Source organism: Rhizophagus irregularis, chromosome 16 (assembly GCF_026210795.1).
Source record: "Rhizophagus irregularis chromosome 16, complete sequence".
NCBI lineage: Eukaryota > Fungi > Glomeromycota > Glomeromycetes > Glomerales > Glomeraceae > Rhizophagus > Rhizophagus irregularis.
Genome location: NC_089444.1, coordinates 4,712,601 through 4,735,332, shown reverse-complemented (window position 1 = coordinate 4,735,332; position 22,732 = coordinate 4,712,601). Strand labels below are relative to the sequence as shown.

Here is a 22,732-nt window from a genome sequence, read left to right as displayed (position 1 = left end):
GAGAAAATGACACGAGGCTTTCTCCATCGTTATTTGTTGTTCAATAGAGAAGCTTATTAGGCGCATACTGTATATATTAAGAAATATCCGCAATAATCTTTTATTTGGAACGATTCATGCACGCTTTACAATATCTTATCGATTGGACATGAGATATTTCCGCGATGCAGTTTAAAAGCCTGGGGACTACTTTATTATATTACAAAAAAAATATTATGTGCGATAGCTCACATAATATATGTGATGTCACACATTCGTTCGTTGTGTGTAACAGAAATTTTTTTTAGAGAAATCCTAAAATTCTTTCAAAGGTTCGATTCAAACTCAACTTATTCGATATATAATTACATCATTATTTTTATTTAAGTAAATAATTGATGCAAGATAACTTCCTTTAAAATATTTATTATCCCTTAGATGGCCAACGATACTTATCTTTTATCTATATTTTGACGTACGGGCATACGCGAAAAATTGAAAATACTCTTTAAAGCCATATTACATTCCATCAAACAATAAAAGTATTGTTCTTTAAACATCAACTTTGAATTTGCGAAAGAAAAGAAAATAATGAGAAAATGCCAAGAAGGCTTTCTCTATCGTTACTCGTTGGAAATGATAATTCAATAGAGGAAAAACTTATTAGGCGCAATATATATTAAGAAATATCCGCATTAATCTTTGATTTGGAACGATTCATGCACGCTTTACAATATACTTTTATCAACGAAAAAATTATCTTATCGATTGGGCGCGATAACTCGTGACTGCTTTATTATATTACAAAAAAATCAGTTATTAAACTAAATATGTAATTATATTACATAATATATGTGATGTCGCATATCCGTTCGTAGTGTGTTACGGAAATTTTTTTTGGAAAAATCCTGAAATTCTTTCAAAGGTTCGATTCAAACTTAACCCATTCGAGATATAATTACACCATTATTTTTACAAAAGTAGGTCGAATGAAAGGTTGATGTAAGATAATGTATTCCTTTTTTAAATTTAAACTTTGAAATATTTATTATTTCTCAGATGACCAACGATATTTATCTTCTTTTATCTATATCGATATATTTATGTTTTATTTATATATTTATCTTTTAACTATATTTGATCTTGATTGAAGTTAATTTAACCAATTATCTGGCTTTTTTAATTTCTAAATTTGAGTTTATTCTATTTATTCTTAAACTCTGATTCTCGAAGGTTACCGGGAAAAAAAAAAAAAATACTTGAATGATTATGTTTCATTCAAGGAATGTTTATTACACAAAAAAAAACGCACGATTTATTTATATACTTAAATTGGATAAATTAAAGATTGATCGGTAAGCTAATTTTGGCGGAGACAATTATTATAATATTATCCGAAAATCTTTAATTATGGTAATTACAAGAACCGAGCCATGTTTAATACGATAGTAAATTTTCTCAATATTGAAATATTGAAAGCACAGCTAATTATCGGTATGTCGAACAATCGAATTTTTTTTAAAAACGATGCGTAATCTTTTTTTAGTTCAAAATTACGTAGCAATTATGGTAAACTTAATTCCCCAAAAATTCAGCCATATCATGACAAAATTACCAAATTTAGTAAAATAGGTTCTATATTAATTATTTGGGGTGTAAAATTCCAATTCTAATTCCGGTTTTTATTTGTTACACAGTTTTTAATGAGAAATCATTACATCACTATTACGTAAATGATTGATTTTTTTTTCCGATAATATAAAAAATTAAACCATTTTGGATATACAGAAACCAAACTATTTACAAATAAAGTATGGCAATTTTTTTTCATGAGAAAAGTTTAATAAAACAAAAATTATTTTGGTAGGTTATAAATGTAACCCATTCGTATTTTTTCCGTTTTAAAAGGAGTGAAATAAAAATTCTTATCGAAAACAATGAGAAATTATAAGTTTACGAGAAAATGGTTTGAACTGCATATTCCAAGATGGGAAAAAGTTTTAGGTGGCTTAAAAGGCAAAGTAATAAACGTTTTAGAGATTGGAGTTTTCGAAGGAAGATCAACCGTATGGATTTTAGATGAATTATTTCAAAAGCCTGAATCAAAATTAATAACGATTGATACTTTTGAAAATATATTTGTGAACAACGATAATGAAACAACCTTTCGTAGAAATATCAAAGAATCAGGAAAGGAATTGCAAGTTGAAATTATCAAAAATAATTCTTTTGATGCTCTTACCAAGTTGAATTACGAAAAGAGGATGAAATTCGATTTCATTTATATTGATGGTTCTCATATTGCTTGTGATGTATTATCTGACGCTGTTTTATCATGGAATTTACTTAAAGATGGTGGGATTATGATTCTTGATGATTATGAGTGGGATTATTTTGAAGAAGAATTTAATAATCCAAGAATAGCGATTGATTCTTTCTTGAAAAGTTATCAACAACATTTGGAGGTTATCTTTAAGCGTTTCCAAGTAGGTGTTAAAAAAGTGGTTAAAGAAAATCCTCGAACCGCTAGAGATGATAAAAGGATTGATTAAATTTGAAAATTAGTGATTTAACTAAAGTCATTGTGCAACAAATATCACTTATTACTATTATTATCTGTTAAATTCATAGGTAGCTGATAAGATTGAAAAATTATAATAAAAGTCGGTCGTGTTGCTTTACCTTCTAAATTTTTAGTTTTCGTTAATATGTTATTAATAATAAGTGATATCTAAATAAAATGTTTAAATGAGAATATTATAGTGTGTGATAAACGGATTTATTTTTACTAATGAAAAATTTTAAATGCAGATAAATGTGACATGGATTATTACTATTTTTATAAATTAATGCCCGAATTGTCCTGTCAGTAGCGCACAATCTATTTAAGGTGTTTTTATTTGTTACCTAAGCCAATTTTCATGAGATAGATATTAATCGGTATTTTTTCGGTGTTAATGCGGGAACGGTCTGGCTACGAGAGAGTATCGTAGAAATTAAATTCAATGTAGTACTACTTGTAGGATTTGTGGCGAAATGAATACCGAAACAACTACTTGATAAAGTAATCAATTCTTTCAAACTTTTACCCTTTGATTTATTTCCTAATTTATGTATTTATTTATTATGCATATGTATGCGGTTATGACAGCTGTCAGGATTATGTAATCTGATTTGGACCCCAATTATTCTACAAATCTACAAAACGAACGTTTAATAATTAAACGAAAAATATTTATGACATAAAAAAAATAAATAAAATAAAAATAGTTAGACAATACATAACTATTTATCCAACTTTGATAATATTGATTCTTTTATCGCAGAGAAAGCATTCAAGGCTTAAATTGGCGTAATAACGGACGAATACTCCGAACTTTCATATTTTTTTATTTTAATTTTTTTTTTTTAGAATTCTTAGAATTAAAAGGTAATTTCAATCCAGATCAATAAAATTAGAATATTAAATTAATATATGCGACGAATTTCTTTAAACGCCATATCACATTTCAGTAGACAATCGAAAGTATTGTTCAGTAATTCAATAAAGAAGGCTATTTGGCGTATATTTATTGAGGAATATCCGTTAGTTTTTAGTGGGCAAAAGGTTTTATTGATCGGCGCGATAATTTCTGTGCCGGCGTTTAAAATGACCGCTTTATTAATGATGCTTTTATTTTGGTTATAATTTGGTTATATTAAATTTTTTTTATGCGACTAGATACACATTATGCATATTATTACGTAAATGTGTAACAAAAAATATTTTCTAGAATTATGGTTCTTTTTTTCGTGCTTTAATTATTATTTATGAATTTTTCTTTTAAATTCGAAGGTTACAATCGGAAAAAAGGAGATAATAATAATATATAATCAATACTTGATATCTTTCATAGAATGTTTATTACACAAAAAATCCACGATTTTTAAATTATGTCCAAATTGGATATAATCGACTGATTTCCAAAACAATCTTAGGCGGAGTCGTTTATCATTTTGGTAAATTTTATAATATTCAAAAATTCTTATGAATCAAAAATTTCGTGAAATATATTAAGGGTTTATCGATTTAAATATTGAAATCAATTAAATACTTTAAATAATTAGTGTTATTTTTGTATTAATTATATAAATCACATGGATCTGCCGATCTAATTCTGATTTGCGGTTCGGGCCGGATTTACAAAATATTGGGTAATGCAGGCCTCGTTAGGGTTTTTTGTAACTGGTTTACTGATAAAATCAATCTGCCCAATTTGGACTTTTATTACAAATTATAACGCACATTAATAATGTAAGGTTTTCATTGCGTGATTAAGAACATAAACTCGCTTTTATTTTTTAGATATTCATAAACTGCAAGATTTACAATATAATGATGCCGTTGGAAGTGTAGAAAATCAACGGTATTTCGAAAATGTGGCTATTTATTCTTCTTAATTTTTTTTTATCAATCTTATTGGTTCAGCTAGAAGTTGTTCATTTACACGAGCACGAAATTCCATTACGGGTATCAGCTATACTTGCAGTCGGAATTAATTACGGCATATGAAGCTTTGATTATGCCGTTAATAATTTGTAATCCGTAAATCTATAATGCTGATCTTAATGATTTGTTAGATATTTAGATGGTAAAATCCATATTTCGTAATGTCGTAATTTCAATTCGGCAATTCCGACGGCACCTATATTATCAGCTCTCTAGTGCTCTCTACGATGACACATATTCTCCGGATAATGAAGGTGATTCGCAAGACCTTCCTCCCCATATAATCCATGCCATGTTCCATTTCGTTCCACCTGAACATAATACCACGATCATCCAACATTAAAACAACCAACTCGTAATGGTCTACAAACACCGGATGAACACCAGTGATACCGAACACTTTACGAAAGTACTCCTTAAGTTCTGGATGCAATAATCTTTCATCTGTATTTTCACGGTACCCGAAAGGATCATTATTAATTTGAAAGTTTCCGTACGGTTACATTAATTTTCTCGATATTGTTTGGATTTTATCGTTAGTTCTGGTATCCACCGTAGTAGACAAGTCCACGGAGCAGTTCCTGAGCTACAGGTCGTTCATTTTTCAAATTTTGATCAAGTTTTTCCTGTCCCATACCTCTTATTATCAGTTTCGGTTGTCAACAGATGTCCATGGGGAAAAGAACTTGATTGTTCCTCTCAAAATAAACTTCAACATCCATAAATAAAAGCAAACTAAACATTTGAGACTTACGTATGGTAGAAGGTAACTCTTCGTTCTTCACCATTTTTCGATATATTTCCATATATAAGTTAAAAGTATTTAAGAAATTCTTTTCGTGTTTTCGTAACAAAACAACTAAAAGTTACCTCGTTCAGCGTCCATTCCTTTCCTAGAAGGGGATATGGTAAAAAGATGGATGTTAAAAAACAGAGCTAGTAGTGTTTTTGTAAAAATTTAATGTATAAAAATTCCTATTAGTGAAAACTTCGCAAAAATTTGATTAAAAAATAACAAATTAAATAATGACTCTCAGTAATATATTTTTAATCATTTGACTAAAGGTGAATTGATATAAAAATACATAAAATTCGAAAAAAAATTTTCATTAATCATTTATATCAAAAAGTGATAATGACGCAAAAAATAATTCGGTACCTTTTTTTTCAAAAAAAAAAAAAAGTGTGATTAAAGTGGGTAAAATTTTTTAAAAATTAATTTAACGTTAATGGTAAGAGAAAATCTCAAAAAGAGATTTTTTTATTATTAATCTATTGATCAATTGAATTGAGATGATTTATTTTTTTATCAAAAAAAAAAAGATTGGTAGACAATTCAAGTACCCAAAATTGAAACCTAAAAAAAGAATCCAACAGAATGTTGGTAAAAAAAAATCAAATAAGTTATACTATTTTGAAACTTACCAATCCAATTGAAAATAAACCTGAAGGATCCTATAAAAAAAAAATAAAAAATATTGTAAATTTCGCTAGTTGTAAATTTTACCCAAATATTCAATTTCAAAGGATTTGTAAAAAATAAATAAAAAAATTAGCCTTATTAGAAGAAAAGATTTTTTTGCTCTTTTTATTAGAAATGAAGGAAAAAAAGTTTTGTTTTTATATCAGAAAAGACAATTTTTTCTTTTTTTTGTAAAGAAGTGCCGGTTGGTTTCATATACCCGATTGATTTTTGATGAAATTTGACCGGTTTATAATTTACTTTTATTTAATTTATTATATTATATTTTATTTATAAATTAATAAAATGCACAACGCTAATAACAATAAACCTTCGCTATATAATGATACATAATCATATATACAGTATAAACAAGAAATAAATATTATTCAACTTGATAAGTTATTGAAATAGTCTATTTCGGCGTACCAGGATGCGGATTTAATGGGCAACCAAAAAATTTCAAAGTATCGCTCCTAACTTATTTCCCAATTTTTTGGCCACCCTATTATCCAAGAATCCAATTCGAATTTTAATAAAAAAAATGTTAATAAAAGTTTCCTAAAGTCAATTTAAAACCATTTATACCACATCATAAAAGAGTCTAGGGCTTGGAACTTACAAAAATTAAAAAAAAAGAAACGTTAATACATTTCTTATAATCAATTTCGAAACTCCTCCAAAAAGAGACGTCAGAACCTATATAAATAATATAAAAAAATAAATTAATACGCGTCTATAAAAATAATTTAGCATCACAAAAAATAATATTTTTCTATTACAAACCATTTGTTACTTCCAGTCCTATTTTTTGTTTATTAGGTTCTGAATATATGCTTCAGAAAAAAATATACACGATAAGTATGACTCATTGATTTTCTTCATATTTCTCCCTATAGGTTTCCATTTCGTTATAATGCCACGATCATCCAATATCAAACAATCATCTCGGAATGGTCTACAAACACCGGGTGAACATCAGTGGTACCAAACGTTTCACGAAAGTACACCTTAACTTTTGGATGCAATAATATTTCATCTGTGATCTGTATTTTACGATACCGGAAAGGATCATCATCACCGACGAAGATGAGTTGGTGATGTTAGCTTCTTCACGTGTATTTGTAGCCCAGGAAGCCTGAGAATAACGAGCCTGAGAATGAGTTCGAGTGAGGTAATTTAACTTTTAAGTCCACCCTGCTATACATCATTTTTTACCATGCAGGAAAGCATTAAATGGACGTTTTATGATCAAAAACTGGGACAGCTTCTAAGGTGTAAATTTTGGAAAGGTGTATTTTTTTCACTCAGGTTAGTCCACAGATATGGATTATAACAAGCTGAATCTAAAAATGTACGTTGATATTTAATAAATAGAGATCCATAAACCTTATAATCTTATCCAAGTGATCTTCGTCACGTTAAAGGTAACGCAAGAAAAGAAATTTTCTAACAAATAATGCAAATAATTAAAGGTGATGCAATTTTTTATGAAGAAACCTTTTATTATATTATCACTGCAAACCTTACCTTCAATATTGTTAGAAGTCGAGGTAACTCTGGTAGTTTTGGTACGGTTCCATTAATTTTCCCAATCGTACTGATATTTTCAGGAGATTATCGTTGGTTTTGGTCTTCACCGTATAGATAAGTCCATGGGTTTGTTTCTGCGAAGTTCCTAAAGTCTCATTCTTTCAATCTTTGAATAATTCTCCCTCTCTGATCTCGTGGAAAGAGATATATATCGTTCATATTTCAGATTTTGACCAGGTTTTTCTGTCCCATATATTGGGGGTCGCGAGTGATGCTCCGAATATGATGTTGATTATCTTTTTGCTGGCTTGAATTCCAAAACACATTTATGTTCTCAAAAAGTGACATCCAAAGAGCACCTGCGAACTGTGTCTTTATTTTATGGGGATTTTTCTTTTTGAACCGAGAATTTATCGAATGGCAAATGGCGTGGCTATGGTGATTCGGGTCCCATCCACTTCTACTATTATTGGTTTCGATTGTCCATAGATGTCGATGAAAATGAATTTGATTGTTCCTCTTGATGTAAATCAAAAATAAACTTCAACAACCATACAAAAGAAAACTAAACATCTGAGACTTACAAGGTATATCTTGTAGACTTCCTGTGACTTCTCATTCTTCTTCATCATTTTTTCGATGATCCCATAACTAAGTTAAAAGTATTTAAGAAATTCCTCTCTCGTGTTATCATAACAAAAAATCCAAAAGTTACCTCGTTCAGCGTCTACTTCCTTCTTAGACGGAGAAATGGCATAGAGATGGTTATCAAAAGCTGAATTGGTAGAGTTTTTATTCGTTGCAACGCTTCCTAATACAAAAATTTAATGTGATTAAAAAAAATAAGTAAATACAAAAAAAAAATTTAATGATGTTTAAAAATACATTTATCCCACGGTTCCTAATAATAATTCCTGATTTTTCTTGATATCCTCACGGTGATGTTTATTTAAAAAAATGGATAAAAATTTTATCAACATTGGATAATAAATCTACCATTATTAATTTAAAAAGGTATATTAAACGCCGCGATGACGATTAAAAAAAAAAATTAATGATGTATAAAATAAAATAAAAATCAGTACAGTATATATACAAAAAAAGTGTCGTACAGTGATTAATATTTCCATATTTGACTGACAAGTTCAAATGACTGCGGCATTTCCGAAGCATCACGATAGCACGATAGGAATGTAAATCGGCGAGAACTATTAAATATATATTAATTAAAAATTTTTTTTATTATATGACGACAATATTTATTCTATATAAAATAAAGTTATAAAGATGTAAAGATTCTATAAATTGTGAAAAATTTTTTAAGATAAAACTAAAAAGCATATCAAATAAATGAAATACTACAATATATTTTAAATATATTAATTTTAATTAATTTGAACTTTGGATCAGTTGAAGTTAATTTTGTATAAATAAGTTTCCACACCTCTTAATTATATAAATGTACTCACCATGATCTTGAGTTTTTATTTAGAAATATTACTCTTTTTATTTAATCTGCCATTACAAATTATAGTATTCAGTTAATAAAAAATAAACCTATATTTTTTCCTCGCCTCGTAATAAAATACTTTGTGCCTACTATTAATTCACACGTAATCATGTACTTCCTGCGGTAAAATTTTTGGTGCAATATAAAGTATTTCTCCATATATAATAATATTTAACAAAGTTAAAAAGTTAGTACGTCGTCAGAATTATATTTAATATTTTCTCTATAACGATAACTTGTTTTCATTTATATTGTCTAATGTAAAATTTTTTAAAAAGTAATGTTGTACACGATCCCAGTCGATCCCTTATGATGATCATCACTACTACCAAAATTAGGGTGAAATTCTGGGCAGGAAGCTACTTCATAACCCATAAGATAATTTTTAATACCGTTTAAAGTTTATTTAAAGTCAGTATTCCGACTTTCTATAAAATATTTTTAAGAACGGAATTGAAGAAATATTAAAAAATCTTTATTTGTGGTGAAGTTAAAAAGAGATTGTCGTATACAGGAAGATCACTTGTAATTTTTTTGACCTTTATAAATTAGTGATGTGCACTGGAAGATTGTGGAACTTTCAATTATTAGTTCAATTCCTTATATGTAGGATAGATAATATGGATAAATAATTATTGGAATATTAGAAGGAAAGGATTAGAAGATTCAATTCCAATAAAGAGTCATTGGAAGCTTTTAATACACATCATTGCCTTATATCATTAATAATAAACTCTCTTTTTAGGTTGATGGGATAGAACTTTATCACAAAGAAATCAATCTATAATATATTTACCATTGTTTAAGTCTTGGAAGAATTCTGTTCCGGAATCAAATTTCCAATTTTTTTACCATTTATATTCTTTTTTTTCGAAATTATTATTTTTCATATAAATGATTTTTGATTACGATCTGCTCAAAAAAAAAAATCCGGAACAAAATAATCTTAAAATAAAATTTACTTATACATTCATCTGTCGTAATATATAACAATAGGTTCGTTAAATTTTATGTCAATATATACTTCATTTATCTTCTTAACGTAAGATGAAAATAAATATTTTGATTTAGGAATACAGTATGTAAAGCAAATTTGATAATATTTGTTATGGTTATATCGACCCAAAACGGCAATAGCATAATAAAATTCACCCCAACGTATCACAGTCGATCATTTTTAACGCCGACCTTCAGAATGCATAATTAGAAGATTCTTTTGCGTTCTGCGGAACGAAGCTAACTAAATTAAGTAAAAAGTTCGCCAAGCCAGATTAGAGTATCTTCCATGGAATTCTAGAATTCTTAATTTGATGAGTTGGTTTATTTTATCACGTGACGTTGTGACAATTAAGTGTGACTGGAGAGATCTCAGCTTTTTTTAGTGCCTGATCCTATTCATCACCCCTTGTATAAAAATTTGTTATTATATGACGACTAAAGTTGCTGTTGTTATGTGCTAGTATAGATAGTTTATACGAATGATTATTAACAATATAAAATAAAGCCATAATAATGCAAGATTCTATAGATCGTGAAAAAAATTAGCATATCAAATAAATGAAATGACGTACAAATGAAAGAAATAAAGGTTATTATAAAGCTTTATATATCACATTAAATATATTAATTGTTGGTTCTAAGTTGAAGTCAATTTGTATAAAAAATTTTACAAGTGATGGCTCATTTGAGTCATTTAGAATTAATTCAGTCCTGTAAAAAAAGTCGATCCGTTTTTTATATTCCATCTTTTTTCCGTAAAAGGCTCATATTTCCGGAATTAATAACCTTATATCACGGAATTTATCGAATTATTTACATTTTCCGTGAGAAAGGCTCATTTTACGAAGTTTTTACAGAAATAACGGATAAAATTTTTTATAGGGCAGGCCAAATTTATGATACCATCGCGACCACAAAACGGAGATGCATAAAATTCAGTATCACAGTAACCATTTAACACCGACATGCATAATTGTTGGAAGATTCTTTTTATTTGAAGAACGAAACTAACTAACCTAAGTAAAAAGTTCGCTAAGCCAGATTAGAGTATCTTCCATGGAATTCTAGAATCTAGAATTCCTAATTTATGATGCATGGAATCAGAATATAGAATTATGAATAGAAGGTTCTTTTTATTTTTTATTTTGAAGAACGAAACTAACTAACTTAAGTAAAAAAGTTCGCTGAGCCAGATTAGAGTATCTTCCATGGAATTCTAGAATTCCTAATTTATGATGCATGGAATCGGAATATAGAATTATGAATAGAAGATTCTTTTTATTTTTTATTTTGAAGAACGAAACTAACTAACTTAAGTAAAAAAGTTCGATTAGAGTATTCTTAATTTTTGATGCATGGAATCGGAAAATAGAATTATGAATAAATATAAATATCGTTGTATTTTTAAAGTTTCTTAAACCTTCTTAAATATAACAAATATGAAAACATGGAACCTACAAATACTTGCAACAATAATTCATTAAATCCGACGCAAAAATTAAAATCTAGTCCTGTACCGATTAAATATATTTTTTACAATAATTCATTAAATCAGACAAATCAGACGCAAAAATTAAAATCTAGTCCTGTACCGATTCAATTTATTTCTTTTAATAAACATGATGAAAAATGTAATTATTGCGAAAATAAATACTCCGAAACACTCTTATTTTCCCAGAAATATTGCAAAAATTGTGTGTTGAAATATTTTAAAGATAACAATACCGTTGAATACTTGGATGTACATATACTACAACTTAAACAATCTAACGTTGTAATATCACATTTTAAACAAATAATTTCATACATGTTTGCCAAACATGGAAACATAAAGAAATGTGAAAAAGATTGTAAATTATGCGGAAAATTAATTTACCAAAAATGTTTTCGCAAGAATATTGATTTTAGATTGTGTTCAGATTGTTATAAAATTTCTTCTGGATGGATTGAATCAACTATGACTGAAAAAACCATTCCAATCCTTTATTTACCTTGGTGGGATGCTCGTGATCAATGTATAGTTTGTAATCAAATCCTAAAATTTAATTCTGATCATCAAAAATGGTGTTCAAATTGCATTATAATTTATATTGGATGTAGATATTGTTTAACAACAAATATTATCTTTGGAATTACAGACCAATCTCAATGTAAAAAATGTGAAAGAATGTTATTAATCACTATTGAAATAAAATCTACTGAAAAAGAAATTATTTTTTCTACAAAAATCAACTCTGATAATCATTATCAAATTGTTAATTATATGGATAATAGAGTTGAAACTTCTGCTCCATTAGAGGTATACAGTTTTATAAAAAATCTTAATTATCATACTTTAGGACCATTAATAGATTGGTGTTCATATTCACAAATGACAAATTTAAATAACCTAATCATACCGATTATGTTTATTCCTTTTAATAATAATGATGATAAATGTCATTATTGTAATGAGCCTTATTCTAAGACACTTTTATTTAAACAAAAATATTGTAGGATTTGCTTTTTATATTTTAAGTATACTGCTAATAACAATTTGGACATATATATAAGTACAAAAGATATTCAGTGTAATAGACATAAACCTAGAAGCTTGGATTTTTGTACACAAAATATTCAAGAATGGTGCAACAGTTGTTCTGAAGTTTCATATTTTAAACAAGTAGTTACAAATTGTAGATTTGATGGATTTAATGATATTCATGGAGGACAAAAATTTATTGAAAGTGGAAAATATTGTAAATTATGTGGAAAATTAATTTATAATCAGATTTCATTAGACAATATTGAATTTAAGTTATGTATAAATTGTTATCAAATCTCTTTTGAATGTATTGAATCAACTTTAACAGAAAAAGCTATTCTTTATTTACCTTGGTGGGATGCTAATAATCAATGTATATCTTGTGATCAAACCTTAAAATTTAATTCTGATCATCAAAAATGGTGTTCAAATTGCATTATAATTTATATTGGATGCAGATATTGTTTAACAACAAATATTATTTTTGGAATTACCAATCAACCTAAATGTAAAAAATGTGATAGGTTATTAAATGTTGATGATGAAGTTATAGAGGAAGTTCCTGATGATAAGCAATATGCAGCATTAAACAATAATGCTTATAATCAAATTGCTCATTTTATGAATAATATTAATGAGAATTCCAATCAATTAGAGATATATAATTTCATAGCTAGACTTTATCTTCCTTCAAAATCATTAATTAATTGGATTTCATATTCACAAACAAGTAATTTAGAAAATAATGAAAGTGTAATTGTGCCAATTGTATTTATTCCTTTTGATAATAATAAGGATAAATGTTATTATTGTAAAGAGCCTTATTCTATAACACCTTTATTTCAACAAAAATATTGTAGATACTGCTTGTTTTTATATTTTAAGTATACCACTAATAATAATTTGGATGTATATATAAGTACAAAAGATATTCAGTGTAATAGACATAAACCTAGAAGCTTGGATTTTTGTACACAAAATATTCAAGAATGGTGCAACAGTTGTTCTGAAGTTTCATATTTTAAACAAGTAGTTACAAATTGTAGATTTGATGGATTTAATGATATTCATGGCAGACAAAATTTTATTGATAGTGGAAAATATTGTAAATTGTGTGGAAAATTAATTTATGATCAGATTTCATTAGACAATATTGAATTTAGGTTATGTAAAAATTGTTATCAAATTTCTTCTGGATTGATTGAATCATCTATGACTGAAAAAACCATTCCAATCATTTATTTGCCTTGGTGGAATGCTAATAATCAATGTATATTTTGTGATCAAACCCTAGAATTGAATTCTTCTAATTGCCAAAAATGGTGTTCAAATTGCATTATAATTTATATTGGATGTAGATATTGTTTAACAACAAATATTATTTTTGGAATTACCAATCAATCTCAATGTAAAAAATGCCAAGAAGTAACATTAATTACTATTGATATCAAAAGTATTGAAAGAGAAATATTTGTTTCTATGAGGATAAACTTTGTTAATCATTTCCAAATTGTTAATTATATTGATGATAATAATGATCCATTGAAAGTATATGATTTTATAAGAAATCTGGATTATATTTCTTTAAAGTCATTAAAACCATTAATGGACTGGATTTCATATGCACAAATAACAGACTTAGAAAACCCAATTGTGCCAATTATGTTTATTCCTTTTAATAATAATGTGGATGAGTGTCATTATTGTAAAGAGCCTTATTCTGTAACACCTTTATTTCAACAAAAATATTGTAGATACTGCTTGTTTTTATATTTTAGGTATACCGCTAATAACAATTTGGACATATATATATGTACAAAAGATACTCAATGTAATAGACATAAACCTAGAGGCTTGGATTTTTGTACACAAAATATTCAAGAATGGTGCAACAGTTGTTCTGAAGTTTTATATTTTAAACAAGTAGTTACAAATTGTAGATTTGATACATTCAATGAAATATTTTTTCACGGAAAACAAGAACTTATTGAAAGTGAAAAACATTGTAAATTATGTGAAAAATTAATTTATAATCAGATTACATCAAATAATATTGAATTTAAGTTATGTACAAATTGTTACCAAATTTCTTTTGAATGGATTGAATCAACTATAACAGAAAAAGTTATTCCTATTCTATATTTACCTTGGTGGGATGCTAATAATCAATGTATATCTTGTGATCAAATCCTAGAATTTAATTCTTCTAATTGCCAAAAATGGTGTTCAAATTGTATTTTAATTTATATTGGATGTAGATATTGTTTAACAACAAATATTATTTTTGGAATTACCAATCAATCTAAATGTAAAAAATGTGATAGGATATTAGATGTTGATAGTAATAAAGTCATAGAGGAAGTTCCTGATAAGCAATATGCAACACTAAACAACAATGCTTATAACCAAATTGCTCATTTTATGAATAATATTAATGAAAATTCCAATCAATTAAAGATATATAATTTCATAATTGGACTTTATCTTCCTTCAAAATCATTAATGGATCTGATTTCATATTCGCAAATAATAAATTTAGAAAATAATGAAAGTGTAATTGTGCCAATTGTATTTATTCCTTTTGATAATAGTAAGGATAAATGTTATTATTGTAAAGAGTCCTATTCTGTAACGCCTTTATTTCAACAAAAATATTGTAGATACTGCTTGTTTTTATATTTTAAGTATACAACTAATAATAATTTGGATATATATATAAGTACAAAAGATACTCAATGTAATAGACATAGACCAAGAAGCTTGGATTTTTGTACACAAAATATTCAAGAATGGTGCAATAGTTGTTCTGAAGTTTTATATTTTAAACAAGTAGTTACAAATTGTAGATTTGATGGATTTAATGATATTCATGGAGGACAAAAATTTATTGAAAGTGGAAAATATTGTAAATTATGTGGAAAATTAATTTATGATCAGATTTCTTTAGACATTATTGAATTTAAGTTATGTAAAAATTGTTATCAAATTTCTTCTGGATTGATTGAATCAACTATGACTGAAAAAACCATTCCAATCATTTATTTACCTTGGTGGGATGCTAATAATCAATGTATATTTTGTGATCAAATCCTAAAATTTAATTCTGATCATCAAAAATGGTGTTCAAATTGCATTATAATTTATATTGGATGTAGATATTGTTTAACAACAAATATTATCTTTGGAATTACAAATCAATCTCAATGCAAAAAATGTGATGGAATATTAAATGTTGTTTATAAAGCTATAATAAAGGAAGTTTTTGATAATAAGCAATATGCAACATTCAACGTTAATGCTTATAATCAAATTTCTCATTTTATGAATATTATTAATGAGAATTCCAATCAATTAGAAATATATAATCACATAACTAGGCTTTGTCTTTCTTCAAAATTATTAATGGACTGGATTTCATATTCACAAATAACAAATTTAGAAAATCTAATTGTGCCAATTATGTTTATTTCTTTTAATAATAATGATGATAAATGTCATTATTGTAAAGAGCCCTATTCTGTAACACTTTTATTTAAACAAAAATATTGTAGATATTGCTTGTTTTTATATTTTGAGTATACTGCTAATAACAATTTGGACATATATATAAGTACAAAAGATACTCAATGTAATCATAGACATAAACCAAGAAGCTTGGATTTTTGTACACAAAATATTCTAGAATGGTGCAACAGTTGTTCTGAAGTTTTATGTTTTAAGCAAGTAGTTACAAATTTTAGAAATGATAGATTTTATAATATTCATAGAGGACAAAAATTTATTGAAAGTGGAAAATATTGTAAATTATGCAAAAAATTAATTTATGATCAGATTTTATCAAATAATATTGAATTTAGGTTATGTCCCATTTGTTATCAAATCTCTTTTGGATTTGTTGAATCAACTTTGACCGAAAAGTTCACTCCAATTCTTTATTTACCTTGGTGGGATGAATATAATCAATGCATAATTTGTGACCAAAACCTAGAATTTAATTCATCTGACTGCCAAAAATGGTGTTCAAATTGCATTATAATTTATATTGGGTGTAGATATTGTTTAACAACAAATATTATTTTTGAAATTACAAATCAATCTCAATGTAAAACATGCAAAAGAATGTTATTTATTACTGTTAATGTCAATATCCATAGTGGTATGAAGGGAGTCTTTAATAATATGAAACATGCGATAATATTAAATGAGATTACTAATTTTATTGAAAATATTCTAAATGAAAATACCAATCCATTAATTATATATGATTCTATTAAAAGAATGTTCCTTGATTTCAGAGCAAACCAGTCAACAATAAAGGAAATTCCATATTCTCAAATTTCAAATTTAAAACAAATAGCAAAAGGAGGATTTGGTATTGTTTATAAAGCAACTTGGATGGGTAATAATGTTGCTGTAAAAAGATTTTTGAATTCACAAAATATTAGTAAAAGTTTTTTAAATGAGGTAATCGATCTAGTATGTTATAATTATTTCATTTTTTTTTTATCTGTTTAATTCATTAATTATTATTATATATTTAGATAATATCGTTTATTCAATGTTATAATCGAGCATATATTATTAAAGTTCATGGTATTACACAGGATCTTCAAACAAAAGATTTTATGTTAGTAATGGAGTATGCAAGTGGTGGAAATCTACATAACTACTTGCAGGGTAATTTTGTTAATATTACATGGAATAAAAAATTACGTATTTTATGGAATATTTCAGAAGGGTATGTTACTGAAGTATACGATTATTAATTAGTTATTTTTTAATATTTTTAATGTTGATACATTATTTTTTTATTCATTTCAGACTTAATATAATTCATGGAAAAAATTTTATGCATCGTGATTTTCATAGTGGAAATATATTATTATCAACATATGAAATATGGCTAATTTGTGATTTAGGACTATCACAACCCGCAAATAATTCATTATCTAATAACGAAATATATGGAGTAATACCTTACATTGCACCAGAAATGTTTAGAGGTAGCACATTTTCAAAAGAATCCGATATTTATAGTTTAGGCATGATTATGTGGGAATTAACAACAGGTAATAAACCTTTTGCTGATGTTGAGCACGACATTAATCTCATTTATAAAATTATTGATGGAAAACGACCTGAAATTACAAATGATACTCCTGAATGTTATGCTAATTTAATGAAAAGATGCTGGAATTCTGATCCTTCAAAAAGGCCCTCAATAACTGAAGTTACAAAAGTTCTTGGTGATTGGTATCGCAAAAATGAATGTGTAGAACAACATGAACAAGCTGAAAGAAAAAGATTAGAATTAATACAATTAAAACAACTTGGCCCTAAATTTAGTGAAAAACCTCATCATAGAGCTATTTATACTAGCAGGCCATTAAGTTTTATGATTTCCGATCCATCTTCAATTTTTTCATTTAATTTAAGACAAGGTATGTATTGTAAATTTTGTAAAAAAGATTATTGCTTAATTTAAGGTTATTGTTTTTACTACTATTTTAGATCAATTGAAATAATTCTATTATTATAGACAATTAATTTTAACATTAGCTCATTTTTTTATTTAGGAAATATCACTGAAAAACTAAACGTTGATATAGACAGTATAGACAAAAGGTATTTTACAAAAAAGAAAAATATTTATGTTTTATAATTTTATTAATAATTAATTATTAATAGCGGATCATTTAATGAATCTTCAATAAATTCATTTAATTCAAGTCAAGGTATTTAATGGTTATTGTTTTTACTACTATTTTAGTTAACAATTAATTTTAACATTAGCTTATTTTATTTAGGATATATTTCTGAAGATATAAACTTTGATATAGACAATATAGACACGAGGTATTTTACAGTATATTATAAAAAAAAACAAAAAATTTATGTTTTTATAATTATTAATAATTAATAATATTAATAGTAAATCATTGAAGCGCAGTAATTCACAAAATGGAACTCAAGGTCATGGTAAGTAAAATATATATTATTAAATCGATTATTAAGTAATAGAATGTTAATGTGCAATTTTTTTATAGGAAAGCGTTCTAAAACTGATTCCAACTTATAAGCTTAAAGTTTTAATATATTTTATTGTTTTATATTTTATATTTTATAATTAGTTACTTATTAAATATTTAAATATTTCAGATGTGCTTTAAGATATTAGATAGATACAATGTTTATTGATGCACATTTAAAATAATTTGATATTAATATAGTAGAAGATTCTTTTTTTAACCAACACTACCCATAATAAATAAATAAAATTATAGTACTGCACATTGGATTTTCGTAAAAGAATATATGAAAATGGTTTATTGAAAAATAAAAAACCTGTTATAAGGATTATTTTCAGTTATTTAAGTTTGTTCTACGTATATGAAAGAATTATGAATTGTTAGTAATTAAAGTTTTAATATTATCTCATAGTCTAAGGATCCATATTCATTGATCCTTTAAGATTTACTAACTTACTAATAATTTTACCGCGAACCTTTTTTTTTATAATTCTCTTACTGTGGATTCATTACTAATCTTTAGTTAGGTTACATCTATTATGTTATAAATTTATCTTGAAACAATATTTCATTTCTTTTTAAAATTCTGCTGTAATATCTTGCGTTAACAATTTTATTTTATCTGTTAAATTATTAACAAAATTATTTTTAATATGGAAAAAATTTGTGATAAAATATTCAAATAAAAATTTTCTGGAACAATCATTGATTTAAACTTTACAATACCTTACATGCATTTAATTTTAATATACGCATGCAAATTGTTTGTGAATCATTCTATTGCCGAATATAAATACTGTAGTAGTCATCAAAATTGTCACTCAGAACTTGACACGAATACACTTCGTATAAGATCAATTTTATTTTAGTCTTGTTTTCCTTTAATGAGAAAAGTCAAAATAATAATATTTAGAATTATATATTTCTCTCCAATATGGGATGTTAAACAAACAAAAAATTGAAATAATAATTGCTATTGTAATAACTGGAAAGGGATGGGTCTAATCCGCCACATTGGTCTCATTGGGTTCTCACGATTTGAAAATTAAGTATTCTGTTGATGGGATGGTATTATTTTTTCGATGCACGAGTACACGAGAAAGCGGGTCACGTGTAATGATGCAATGCCTGTGCGACATAAAAACCTATATTAACGCCCAGTCGCCCGAACAGAAATCTCACTCCGGAACGTAACACTATTTTTTGTCTGAGCCAAACTAGTCTATATAAAAACGTAACACTATGTGTCTCTGAAACTAATACACCAGCTTCTACTTCCGAAATGTGGCGCTCACGCTAGCGGACGAAATTAAGAAATATAATACAGAGACCCTTATCGAATTTTTACGGAAGGAAGAGGACTTGGGCCTCGATGACAATGACTTTAAAATAATTCGTTAATGGCCGTGCTTTTCTCTAGACGAGTAAGGAAGAGTTCCAATGTTTAGGTTTTAGGTTTTGGCCTGCGAATAATCTTGCGGACTTCGCTAAGGAGTGTAAGGAAGGGCGTTCTCCTCATACCGAAGTCTAGATGAAGTGTTAGAAAAATATGGCATAGCATAAAAGCAATCCTCAGTTTGTACCAGGTACGTTAGGCTAATACCAACTTTTTTCGTTAAATAAATTTCAATGTCTTTTCTGACGCACATATTTCACACAATCTCCTACACAATTGACGAAAGCTCTCCAGAGTTTAAGCTCTGTATTAATGACATTCTTAGGATAAAAATATGGAGTCTGTTGTAGATAGCGCTGCGAGTATATTTCAACGATTCTTCATAGCCAAAGGATTAGTAGTCTTGTATTTCTGGTGACGAAAGTTTCAGTCATGTTGATTATAAATTCAAGACGATTCGATCGAATAAAACTGAAAGAAAGTAAAGCCAGCCGGAGGGGAGTGGCACAAATCTAATGCAATGTCAAAGTTTGTGTGATGTAAGTAATGCCTTTTTTATTCTAATATCTGACCTTCTTACTAACTAATCAAATACCTGCAAACATAAATGAATCTAGATATGTTCAATAAAAAACGTAAGACTGACGAGGCGTTTGAGTTTGAGTATAAATATGAATATAGAAACTTCATGTATCACGGGCTAAGATCCGATCATTTGCATTTTCTTTTATCCGTATTAATAAAAAAAAATATTCGAATAGACATTTTTCAAACATTGCTAGTTATAACAATTTAGCAAGTGACATACCAATTTTTTTATATTAGTAAATAACTTTTTGTTTTAATAAATAGCAAAAGAATATTACAGCAAGGATTAAAATATCACAAGAAAATAATATCTATCTTACAGGTTATTTTCTTGGTAAACTATGTTGAATATTTAAGCGAGATTTGAATTATTTACTCAAATATTACATTATTATTAATCAAGAAAATACGAAGATATGTCATGTGAAATAATTGTTATTTTTTTTAGCTTTTCATTTTTTATATAATTAGAAATTATGTTGAGTATGTCAAGGTGACCCCTATAAATTACGTCAAATATCTCCAGATCATTAAAAATCGCGGACAATTCGTATTAGTGAAAAGATCGATTTCTTTTTTGTCAAGTTCGAGTAAATCAGAAATCGTTTTAGGAAAAAAATATGGGTCAACGTCTTATACAGTTTCAATGGCTTGACTGTGATCTCTTCATACAGAATTAACTGTACGTGAAACGAAACGTAACTCTTTTAAAAGAAATTTTTAGCAATATTAGTTCAAATAGCTTCAAAAATAAAAATACTAAATCTCTTTTATTGTAAATGGAAATAATATACTGTACATACGGAAATGAATCGCCTTTCGAAATTATCTTGATTATTCTTGATTTCCGTGACATTCTTTTCGATTCCGAATAGTTATCCTTTAATAGAAGACAACAAAGAAGCTAGTTTATTTTCTTGTACATTCGCACTTAATAAAGTCTGGAGTTGTCATTATATGGATTTCAAAATAGTTTAAGAGTTATGAAGAGAAAAGTTGAATAGAAGTGTTGGAGTATGATGTGACTTTATAGGCTCGAGATAACCAATTACATCATGTGATGAAACCGGAGCGAACGGCTATAAAAGAGAAACCAAATCGAAGTTTACCAATTCTTTGATATTAAATATATATTTGGAATTCTAGATGGGCGTATTGAAAGTTTAACCTTAAAAAAAAAAAATACTTGAATTTTTCGCTCAAAAATTTTGATTTAATCAGTTAAAAAAATTTCGGAAATTAAAATCCGCATCGACTCATTCCTTCCTTCCTACTACATTGTTAGAAAAACTTACCATTATGACGTTTTTCTTCTTTTTTTTGAGGTAGTTCCTTAATTTTTTATGGCGATTCTTAAAAAAAAAATTTTTTTTTTATAGGCGGTCCACGATCTTATACACATTTATTAGAATATTAGTAATATGTACCGTACATTATTTTTTTTTTTTGTTTGTTTTACACGTGATAATTTTTTAAATAAAAAGAGTTTATTTTTTATTTCGAGTATAAATTTTGTTTAATTATTGGACTGAAATTTTAAATAATCAGTAAATTCCGAGTACCATGTGGCGTATTCCCATCCCAATATATCATATATGGATCTATTAAATTTCCTATAAATCATATTCGAAAATTAATATAAATCAAATTTAAATTTTTTAAAATCTTTGTCAACGCTATACGTGCTATACGGTAATTTACTTTCTTTTTAGCGAACATACAAAACCATAAAAGTAAATCTTGAGTTTGGAATTAACCTAATTCCTCCCTCTTACCAAAACCTTTACCTCATCCGATAAAGTTGTAGCACCATTACCTACTACCCTAAAATACATGTGAATGAAAGTTTAAATAATTCGACAATATACTTACGTAAGATAACGTGACTTCAACTAAGATTAGCATTACATCACCACCTGCTTACTCCAACTATTCATCCTTATATGTACTTGTCATTGGTTACTCCTCTCTGAAATAAAATAAATAAAATAAAATAAAAATCCAACTATTCATCTTCTATCTCTTCTTGAACTCTGTCTATTGGACTTTTACCCGCTCTTTTTTCGTTAATATTCGTCACATCTAACTCCCTGTTTTCTTTCTTTACTCGTGTTTCGAATTCGGTATTAAGCGCATAATATTTTTGAATCATCTCATGTGATTCTGCGTGTTTAATCAACCGTTTTTTCATCTCGAGCAAAGAAGTTCATTTTCGATCTTACA

At 27.2% G+C, this 22,732-nt stretch overlaps 2 protein-coding genes across 2 annotated transcripts; both read left to right on the top strand.

The window, feature by feature from the left end:
• Positions 1 to 1,916: 1,916 nt before the first annotated feature.
• Positions 1,917 to 2,637, top strand: OCT59_008677 (uncharacterized protein; the record flags this gene model as incomplete). The annotated part of the gene is made up of 2 exons (XM_066142678.1): positions 1,917 to 2,469; positions 2,615 to 2,637. The coding sequence occupies 2 exons, from the start codon at positions 1,917 to 1,919 to the stop codon at positions 2,635 to 2,637; spliced, it is 576 nt and encodes a 191-aa protein (XP_065999537.1).
• An 8,782-nt stretch (positions 2,638 to 11,419) lies between these two features.
• On the top strand, positions 11,420 to 18,575 carry OCT59_008676 (uncharacterized protein; the record flags this gene model as incomplete). The annotated part of the gene is made up of 8 exons (XM_066142677.1): positions 11,420 to 16,960; positions 17,038 to 17,234; positions 17,711 to 17,937; positions 18,073 to 18,121; positions 18,185 to 18,231; positions 18,304 to 18,352; positions 18,429 to 18,475; positions 18,544 to 18,575. 8 exons carry the CDS (start codon positions 11,420 to 11,422, stop codon positions 18,573 to 18,575), a joined length of 6,189 nt encoding a protein of 2,062 aa, XP_065999536.1.
• Between the last annotated feature and the right edge of the window lie 4,157 nt (positions 18,576 to 22,732).